We start from the raw sequence: 11050 nt of genomic DNA, 5'->3' as shown, positions 1-11050 counted from the left end.
GCCATGAAGAGCTGATAGTGTGATTTCCATTCCATCTCCCCTCCACTGGTCCAAGACCATCTCTCTCACTCTTTCTTTCTCTTTCTCTCTCTCTCTCGCTCTCTCACTCCCACTCACTCTTTCTCTCTCTCTCTTCCTCTCACTATGGGTTTTTTCCCTAAGCTGTCTGTCCAATCTTTCCCCCCTCTTCTTCCTCCATGCTTGAGCTTCGTTTTCCCCGTCCCTTATTTACAGGTGAACACCTCCGTCCTCTCACTGCACGTGTTGCACTTGACAAAGCAGCACCACTGGAACTTACAGTTGCATTGCCACACTTTGGTGTACTGGTGCGTGTTGTACCCTCGGCCGCAGCACATGAGGTCACAGCCGTCCGTGTGCGGCGAGGTGCGGTTGCACAGGCGCCCCTGGGTGCCCACGCTGCCCGTCTTGGCATCCTTCTCGCAGTAGTTGGGCGAGCGCTCGATGTAGACCAGGTCGGTCTCTATTGGCTTGCGGAAGCCCTGGGTCTTCTTCACTTTGAGGAAGGTGGGCTGTCGCAACCGGCTGGCTCGGACCACCTCCACGTGGACCGCCTTGTTGTACTTGTCCTTCAGGATGTAGCCGATCTCGCGGAACTTGGGCAGCGTGGTCCAGCAGGTCTTGGTGGTGCACGAGCCCGACACGCCGTGGCACTTACACTCCAGCTTCATCCGCTCCTCCAGGACCTGAGGGGGAGACAGCAAGGTATGTTCAAGTCACTTATGCACTTAGGTCTTTTCATATACACACACCACAGAATTAATAATACCTGAATGTGTAAGACCATATGGCATTCTCTTGTCCCAGATCAGTTCACATCATACTTTTAGTGCAGTCAATGGGGAGCCGTGGCCTACTGGTTAGGGTTTCAGGCCGGAAACCGTAGGGTGGCTTGTTCGATCCCCTACCAGTAGGCAAAATGTGGGCGGGGGAAGTGGTAGACCACTGCTCTCCCATGCCCACATCCACGGCTGAAGTGCCCTTGAGCAAGGCACCTAACCCCGATCACTGCTCCCCGGGCGCCGCCAATGGCAGCTCACTGCTCCGGGTTAGTGTGTAACCTCACTTCACTGTGTGTTTCACTTCCCTGGATGGGTTAAATGCAGAGGTGAATTTCAGAGTGTGTGTGTCTACACCACCTCTGCCATAGAGAGGACTTTCACTTCACTTTCATACAGTCAATGTTCACAGTTGAGCATGACACAAAATGGCTAGCAGGCTGGGGAACAAATGATCGTCCTGATCATCTGAGACACAGACATTTGACAAGGGTAGTTTTATGTAAGATTAAGATCTCAATAGACTTATTACTTTAGTAGAAGTTGTCGGTTTCGGTTGCTGACAACCTAACACAATTATTCAAATAAATAAAGATTTAACAGAAATGTAATTGACTTATTTAATATCCGTATAAAAGTGATGCCTTAAGGAGCTTAGATGAGTACATCTTTCTGTTGCCATAACATCCCAGAGTGACTTATATTCAGTTTAAAAAAATCACCAAACTGTTGTTTCACACGGACAGAGCACAAACAATTTCCCCATACTCTTTCAACCCCATGCAGCAATGCAGCACTGGACGTCTTCATGTGCTAACAATATAAAGGGGTTTTACTTATTTCTTATTTATATATTTCTTAGCAAAAACGTTAGGACATTTTAATAGTCGTCTTAGAAGTAATTACACAAACGGTTCCAGAAATGCACTCTCCAAAGGAAAGTGACCCATAACGGCCCTTTTTGTAGAACTACTTAATACATTTTATGAGGACAAGAAAATGACTTGGCGCAATATACTGATGTCATATATCTTTTTAATTGTTCTGCTTATATACATCAAAAACTAAGGATGTAGATATATATGTATGGTATTTTAGTTGGATCTGCTCAAACCAGTCAACATTTCAGCAGTAATGTCTTTTGCTGATGTAATAAATGCCTGGTTTAGGTATTTTTGCCAGAATATCTTAAAGTCTACACCAGTGTTTTATGTCCTTGTTGTTACTTTAGAAATGCATGACCAAGGAGCTGTATTTATTTGAATGGGATATTAGATGGAACAGTGAATAACTAAAGATGTCTCATGAGAGCCGCCTTTGTTCAAATAAGACCTATCAAGAACAAATGACAGCCGTGATAGATCCTTGCCCATTAATATCCAGTGCATTTATTTCTGAGTACTTTATGATAGCATAACAGTAGCCTTCTTTCTTCTGGTGAAAGTTTTCTTTTTGAAAAACATAATCTTGTGAGGAAGAGAGAGCCCAGGAAAGCATACACGGCAGGGAAGGGCTTTTGTTTTGCACTTTGGCAAGAAAATGTTCAACATTAGCATTCTCAATGAGCTAGGAATGACAGTTTAGTATGAACTGAACCAAAACCGAGCATATCTGAAATTCTGAGATGGTGGCCGGTGCCAGCTTCATGTCAAAATCTAAGGGGGAAAAATGGACTTGCTGGTAATATTCTACCCTGTAATTCCCCCTACCTTCCCGAAGACCACATGAATGGGCAGGAAAAATAAATATAAATCTTGTATAACCATACGCATTACACTCGAGTTAAAAGTGGATCGTTCAGCCATTTAATGCATTACAGATAGTGTGTGCAGACACAACCAACAGATGACCATTAACTGTTTACAGCTGGATCCCTCATAGGTGTGGGATCATGGTTTATTAACTGGATGGCACTTGAATGACATTCAAAAAAATAAAAATATGGATTCCAAATGAGGACACCAATCAGCATGGCCTGACGTGATGAAAAGAAGGAGATAATTAGAGGTTCGTCTCAGAAATAAGACATGCATTGGTGGGACTACCACAGCCCTTGGAGCCACGCTGAGTAGTGTCCACAGCAACGGCAGGGCATAGCCAACACTTAAGCCTTGCTGTGTTTTTGTCCAAACCTCTGCCACAAATAGCTCGCCCCGTGTTGTGTAAGTTACATTTCATCTTTTGAATGCATAATAAATCTGAACGCGTAAAAAAAAAAAAGGAGTGACTCCACACACACACACCGCCTCCAGTCTCAAGGGACAACAAAAACCACTTCTGTGTTCGTATAACATGAATTCCTCAACCTCACGGCACAGACTACAGTGAAGAATGTGCCTTGTATTTGTTGCATGAAATGTTACATTTTCTTGGCAAGGCCTTTTTCCAGTGCCTCTTCTTTCCTGGCGCTACGCCTTGCCAGGGCCAGTCATCGTTCCCTCTGAGAAGCTCGCACAAAGTAATTGATTAATCCCTCCTTCCCATCAAGCTCACGCAAGGCTATTGTCTCGATGGCATTGTCGCTGGGTCGCTCCGCTCGTTTGTGGCTTCCCGATGCCGCAACAATGAGAGGGCAGATTAAGCAGTAGGCAGCCCGAAAGGTGAAAAACCCGCAACTGGTTTGACTGCACCCCCCTCCACCCCAAGCCCCCTCTCCACCAACTAAAGTGGCTTACCAATGGTTGGAGGCATCTCCTTACACTCTCCATCAAAGAAAGTTTTCTGCAACCAATTAGGGGGGTGTGACAAAAGATCCTTTTCCATCAGACACGGGATGAGAGAGAAGAGGGGGAATTAGTAACATGTGTCGCTCGAGTGTTTAGGTGCCATCTTAAAAAACAAGCATTACACAAAGCCGGCGCAGTAAGAAGGCTGGTGCCCATAATGATGAATGTCGGTTTGAAAGCTCAGTTTACACTCCGTTACCCATAAGCCAGTGCTGTCTCTGCTCCATGTATCTTTATTGCAGCCTGTAGAGGAGTCAGAGTAAAACTACGTTTCTAAACAGTACTGTCACCTCATAATCAATCGACAACGTACTCATTCACTTCCCCAGTTCTTTGTTTCACTAAACGTTTTTTTGTGCTGAGAGTCACGGTTCTCTCCTCAGGCAAACTCCCAGGCCTTTACACATGGGAGTGTGGTGAGCTGTGTGGCCTCTGAACGATAAACCAGCTACAGTGTGTTTTACTTTTAAAAACACTAATGTTTCGCCTCAATTCATTTATAGATAGCTGAAACCGCAGCACAAAAATGCGACGGCAATTGAAATCTCAGCGCGCCAGCGCGACGCACTGCTGTCCCACGGCCCGAACGCCTCCCCCATTCAGCCAGCTCCCGATCGCCCGCCCCCCCCCCCCCCCCCCCCCCCCCCCCCCCCTCTCTCACTCTCACTCTCACTCTCCCGCTTGCTGTGGCTCCACCATCTTCCTGGTAGATCCCCAGTTTCAGAGAAGAGAGAGAGGGGGAAAGAAAAAAACTCAAAGGGCGCAGTAAAGTGGTCGTTGCTGTGTTTTCTGCATTGGGGGGGGGGGGGGGGGGTGGATGGGTGGGGTGGGGGGCAGGGAGGACTTGCAATAATATCCTGTTTCTGACTTTGCACTTCATAACTTCATGAGAGGACTGGGCAGGCCTCCATCTGGCAACCATGGGTACAAAGCCTGGCTTTCCCACTGCACACAATAAAGCCTAACGTTATTAATTAGATCCATTTGTCACCAGAGTGCCGCTGATGGGGAGAAAAGGCTGTGCCATTAGGGGTTTCATGTTGTTTTGTGTTCGTGAGTGACTAATAGCAAACAAACATGGCCAGCAGGGCCACAGCCAAGCTGTTCCATTTAGGGAGAGGATACCGCAGTTATGGTGTGCAGAATACACTGTAATTGAGGCAAGGCATAACTAGCTGCCGAAAATGGACCTGCTGCTTATCAATCAGCCGAGTACTTAGGCATCGGAGGCAACGTGGGCGTCCAGCCATTCAGCAGCCAGATCTGTTTCCTGTCCACGGGATGCCAAGCGAACTACGACACTGGCACTGGAGATAGCACCCCTGCAGCTCGCACTCGTTTTGGAGGTGCAGGAGGTGACCAGCAGATGCACATACACACGTGGGACACACACACACACACACACACACACACACACACACACACACACACACACCAGCACACAGGGCGCCCCCCCACAGGCCCTTCAAGGCAGGCCAGCCAAACCAGAATGATCTATTGAGAAACTGCAACCAATTTCTGGCAAAACCCAAACAACTTCAGGAAATACTGTAGGCTTATAATGATGCATTTTCAAATACCCTGAAAGACGAACCGTTTAGACGTTCCAAGAAGAAGAATTACAAACATTTCTGGGGAAAAAAAAAGAATACAAAATAAGACTCACGAAAGCTTAAAAAAGGGATTGCTCCCCATATGCTTACCTTTCTTCCTGCCTCGTTATTGTGCAGGTTCATTAGCCTCCGGGCGTTTTTTTTTATCTCGCGGGCGTCCACGAAGCGCCGGGAGAAATCAATGCCGTACTTGATGTCCGCCGAGCAGCCGCCCCACTTCCAGCCCTCCTCCTGGTTGTAGTAGCCCTGCTTCTCCCGGTCGCAGCCGCAGTGGCTCAGGTTGCCCTGGCTACAGGCCTGTGTAATGGCGTGAGCCACGCCGGCCGCCGTGATGGCATAGGTGAACGCCGCCTCCCTACTGCCTGGGGGGAAAGAGAAGACAGGCCATGAAATGTGTTTCTGCTACACTGTGAGCACACACACATATACAACAAAATAAATACAACATTGAAAACTATTAACTGACTGTGTGCATATTGAGCATGAAGCCAAATACCCCTGCGGATCCTCTGGATACAATTACCCTTGAACCATGAATAGGTTATATAATGCGATTGAGGCTCCAAAAGACATTTAAGACATCCCGGACAGAATGACAGCTTGAACTTAGATGCACATAACATGGAATTAATGTGTTCAGTAATTGTTTCAGGCACTGCCATTTGTTTGTCCTCGTGTGTGAAAAAAGATTTTTGAGGCAGCAATGTGCAGTGAGGAAACCAATGTCTTTTAGACATTAGACAGACTTTATTTAATCTATGCTGAAAGGGGGGTAAGTTAAATCCATCAGAAATGCATCCATCATGTGGGCCATTCCCAGGAACTCCTGCCTGCCCATCGCAGGGGGAATACGCCGTGTGTGAACCTCCCTGGGCGTCTCCGCTGCACCTTGCTGAAATTGCAGCATGGCCGTGGCGCCGACCACAGAGTCCTTAAACACAGCCTGCAATATGTGCTGTGCTGTGATTTCCTAGTGGGAGAGAACTATTGTAGGTGCTGTCCAAAGTGCTGAATTCCTCTCGGTGAAAGCACCTTGCATGTGGGGCCGCAGCGTGTGAAGCGGCTCAAGGTCTGTCAGGCACTTTCCCAGCCAGCTCCGTGAAGCGCAGGTCCAAAGTCCCCCCCCCCAACTTTCGGGATGCAGTAGTAAGCTCCGGGGTTTCCGCTGGGGTAGGCTCAGCAGCAGGAGTGCCACCCGTACTACTAGTGTGTTTTTTTTTTAAACTGCACAGTGTCCCGTGGTGAGGTAATGGTGGCTTTCAAGGCTGCCACTTTGCGAGAGGTGACCCAGGTGACAGGTGACTCCCAATTTTAAGAGAGGGAGAGAGAGAGAGAGAGAGCGCGAGAGAGAGAGAGAGAGAGAGACTACTACTACTAGTGTGTGTTTTTTTTTTAAAACTGCACCGTGTCCCGCGGTGAGGTGGCATAATGGTGGCTTTCAAGGCTGCCACTTTGCGAGAGGTGACCCAGGTGCTCTCTGAGCCATCGCTAATACAGGCTAAGAGCCTCAGGGGACACATCAGCACCTCCGCCACTCGCACACAGGTCGGTCCTCCCAGACGGCTGGTGCATGCTGGGAAATAAGGTAAGTTAAGATTTACCTTTCTGAGACTATTTCAAAGTTACAGCTCAGACTTCACTGGTAAACTGCAGAGAGAGAGAGAGGGTTTGACTGCTTTTGGAGTTCGCCATACACTCAGCTAAATTTACTAGAATGTAAAATAAGTATCACTCCCAATTTTATTTATTTACAGTATTTCCATATGTGTATATGTAATGCCATCTGGGATACTGTTGGTGTGTTCCAAGTGCGAAACATTGACCCATCTAAGTCAGATTTTTGTTTTCCTTAATAAGATGCATGAGGACGTTGCAGCCTTGAACAAAGGACATGTTGTGGACCATTTGGTTTCAAACAAATCAGAACAACATACTTTAATGTTCCTGACATCTAAAGTCTCTCATGGACAGCGATCAGTACCAACGCACATTGTCCCAGAAAATGTCACCTTTGAAAAAACACTAAAGTTTGTGGTCGGGTGAAAATCAGGGCTGGTGATCCAAGCTGGAGGCTCGCCCGGGTATGACTTCTGTGGCTGATGCCCTCTCCACTGGCTCTTGGGCACTGACTCACAACCACTCACCATTCTGGTTACCATGAGCACTGAGCTTCGCTAGCTTGTGGTCATTTTCAGCAACCTCCCCACCCTCACCCCAGCACACCCCACACACACACACACCCCTTACCACCCCAGCGCCCCACACACAAATACACATGCGGTGCCAGCGTAATGGTAAAAACAGCATCGGGGCTGTTTCCAAGGAAAAGGGTGGTTCCCTGTGCCATGGATGCGTGTGTGTGTGTGCGTGCATGCATCACTCTGCGCGCCCCGTCCAGCAGGGCCCCGAGCCGCTGCTCGTGGGGGGAAAAGAGTATTGGTGCTCCTATTGGTTGTCACCCCCTGTTGGGTCTGGAACAGCTGAGTCTGGTAATGAGAGCAAATTACTGTACCGCAGTCGGAGAGAGGGCCCGCTTTATGCTTGTGCAATGATCCCAGCTAGCCCTTTGTGTGCCTCTGTGAAGGAGCTGGCTTTCCTTGTTTCACCCGTTCGCCATTATGCGAGTGTCGCGAGCATGGAGACACTGAGAGCCCCACCAAAACCCCCCCCCCCTCTCCGCCCACCCCCTCCACCCCCCAATTTCCTACTTAAGCAAATCAAAGACTTTTATTAACTGTTCTCTGCTTTGACACAGTTTTGCCAAGTACCCAGGGTGGCCTAAGATTCCTTGTGTTTTGGGGGACGCTGAGAGGGTGGCCATTCTGAGCCAGTACACGCTGGGGGGCCAGTGATCGAGTGGTAAACGCTAAGCTAAGTGCGAGAAGATCGGGAAGAGCAAGGGCTGTTTGATAACTGCTGAGATGAGGAAAGACAGAGAGAGGTATTACATGTGGCTGTGATTGGCCTTCTCCTAAAAGGCAGTAACTGTTCCTCTGTTATTTAGGGCTTTATACTGGAGGAGAAGTTCAGTCAGAAAGGGGCTGAATGTGGTTACATCACAAAATGGAGGCTCTTTACTAAAGTGTGGTAGATGCAGCTTTTCACCACGTTAGCACATTACAAAATAAAGATGCAACCCCCGAGTTAAGAGTGGCACAGAATCGTGGTACAAAGTGGTCCGAGTGTATACCGCACTTCTAAGGGTGTCCTGAGGTAGCTTTCGCTTGCTCTACAGGCATGTGGTTCACAAAATGCTGAAGTGAAAAAAAAAGAAAAACGTGAAGAAGCCAGCCCCAAAGTCCTGACAGGATTCCAAAAGGAACCACCCTGGGATAGCCTTGTACGCTGCCAGTGGAAAATTGGACTGACCAGAAAAACCTCAATGAACTTGGAAAGGTCTGGAGAGAAGAATAGAGGAATATTAAACCAGATGTCTAATGGAGTTTAGTGGCAAGTGTCTGTGACAGTGTCCAAGATGGGGAAGAAGGAGAGGCATCAGTGCAACATAAAGAGACACTTCCCTCCTACCCCCAAACCTCTCTCTCTCTCCCTTTACCTCTCCCTCTCTGTCTCTCTCCCATCTCCTCTCTCTCTCTCTCTCTCTCTCCCTCTCCCTCTCTGTCTCTCTCCCATCTCCTCTCTCTCTCTCCCTCTCTCTCTGTCCCTCTCTCTCTATCTCCCACCCTCTCTCTCCCCCCCCCCCCCCCCTCTCTCCCCTGCGTCCCTTCTCAGTAGTCGGTCTTGACCCCACAGGCCAGGGCAGCTTGCGCACCAGCTGACCGCTCCGGTCTCAGTGCTGTACGTCACGTTGGCTGGCGGACGTAAAAAAAAAAGAAAAGGGGGAAAGCACACATTTCTGGATGTGGTGTCCCCAGCTTTGACACTGTGTGTTTAGAGAGGAGGCTGGCAGACCACTAAACAAATCTCTCGTGACACAGCATGGAGAGATTTACAACCTGAGAGAGAGAGAGAGAGAGAGAGAGAGAGAGAGAGAGCGAGAGAGAGAGAGAGAGAGAGAGAGTGAGCGATAGGGAGAGAGAGAGAGGGAGAGAGAGAGAGAGAGAGGAGCAGGAGGTGCTTCCGGCCTCGGCACTCCTGCTGAACTCTGCGCCTCCCATCTCCCCAGACCACTGGGGCTCGTTCGCGCCGCCGGCAACGACAAACAGACCAGCAGCTTAAGGACATGGAAGTCAACGCGGAAACCACTCGTGCAAACAGGGCCTGTTTTTAGTGTGGAAGGTAAAGGGAGCCTTGTTTGAGGGGTTTCAACCCTCCCTGCATGGCTTCCTACCAATGCAGTGGATTGGATTGCTTAGCTGCCTTCATTCTGGTGCCAACTGCACCATGAGTGTCTATAAGCTTCTCCCCCCCCCCACCACCACTTACACACAGTTTTGTTCACACAGACAAAAAAAAGGAAAAATACGTATTACTCACACATTAAGTGGCAAGAAAGTGGTTAGCATCTGTTGGGCAATGCCATGCCTCTTAACAGTGGTTTTGTCATCATTTTTAACTGGCTAGATTAGCTGTGGTCGGTTGAATGCTCTGACTGATGCTACTACATCTGTTTTCTCAAGCATGACAACAAGTGGTGACGGCAAATGGTAAGAGGGCCGCAGTACACAGGGCCAAATGCTTGTTTTCTCCATCAACATGTCGTTAGTATGTCATGATGGAATATGTGAGATGACCGACGCTCTCCGTTGCTGTATGGTAGCCTTTCCCCAACGCTTGTTTTCTCCATCAACGTGTCTTTAATATGTCATGATGGAATATGTGAGAAGACCGACGCTCTCCGCTGCAGTATGGTGACCTGACATCCTGAGTCACTGATTCAGTCTAACATCAAGGATGAAGTCATGAACACACGCTTAAACACCCACACACACACACAAACACACACACACACACACACACACAGACCCCCCCCCCCCACACACACAAAGGGCAATCCTCATTGTTCCTCGTTGTTTTGTTTGGGAAAACCTCTCTTTAAAAGTGAGGGCGTTGCGTACATAAGAGCCATCGCTGTACAACAGGAACTACTTAGGACCTGGTGCATTTCATGTCCCCAGATGGCTGAAGGAGTTATATAAAGCACATCATACAAACAAAAACATTCATTCATTCATCATTCAAAGTGTCCCCAAAAGTTTGATGAGGATAGAGATACTTTGTTATGGCATGTGTTTAAAAATTGATGCTTTTGAGTGTTTCTGAATATATTTCATAATTTATTCATGTATGTGTTTCTCTGGACTAATAATTACTTTCAGCATTTGTCTGTATACGAAAACACCCAATGCAGTACATGAACCACCATGCAGTGCCCTCTCTGCCAAAATAGTAACACTGAATGCTGCCATGGGCTTTTAATGTCACCACATAATATGAAAGAAAAAAAGTGGCATCTGCTGGTGGCCATGTGGTGCTGCAGCTGATGGGGTGAGGGGATTCCAAGAGATGTCAGGGGCCTTTTTGGCACCCTCCAGGCAAGGGGGGCATCGGCAGCCGGTGCCCGAGCAAAGCGCACCGTCCTCAGGCAGGCCTGCAGAGCTTGCGCCTGAAGCCTGCCGGCAGCCCCCCCGCTATATAATTCAATAAATAGGGTCTTAGTCTCTGAAGCGAGCATAGCACCCCCACCCATGGTCAACCAGAGGGGACGCCTGCAACACCGTCCAGCTCTGGCAGCATCATCCTGCCCTGATCCGGGATCAGATCTACCTGCTGCATCCCACATCGTTACTCACACTGAGAAGAGCAACAAACCTGACCCTGCTTCAGCTGCTTGGAGTACCACGGGTCAGAACCACAGACTTCACTCTGAGGATTAATGCTGTATTATATTTTGTGCAATCGCCCAAACGACTGAAACATGGAAATGTGACTGTCTGCTATTGCGACTGTGGCT

General features: G+C 48.4%; 1 protein-coding gene across 3 annotated transcripts in view; it reads right to left on the bottom strand.

Annotated features, from left to right (window-relative positions):
- Nucleotides 1–224: 224 nt before the first annotated feature.
- wnt7bb (wingless-type MMTV integration site family, member 7Bb) overlaps nucleotides 225–11050 on the bottom strand; it is a gene marked incomplete at both ends in the record, with an annotated part of 28665 nt that continues 17839 nt past the window's right edge. For all 3 annotated transcript variants that reach the window (XM_080841865.1, XM_080841864.1, XM_080841863.1), the window contains 2 exons: nucleotides 225–704; nucleotides 5227–5494. In XM_080841865.1, the coding sequence (XP_080697991.1) occupies nucleotides 225–704; nucleotides 5227–5494 (748 nt within the window). The remainder of the gene's footprint in view (nucleotides 705–5226; nucleotides 5495–11050) is intronic.

This window comes from Sprattus sprattus (genome assembly GCF_963457725.1).
Source record: "Sprattus sprattus genome assembly, chromosome: 7".
Lineage (NCBI taxonomy): Eukaryota > Metazoa > Chordata > Actinopteri > Clupeiformes > Clupeidae > Sprattus > Sprattus sprattus.
This window is presented reverse-complemented; position numbering and strand designations above follow the sequence as displayed.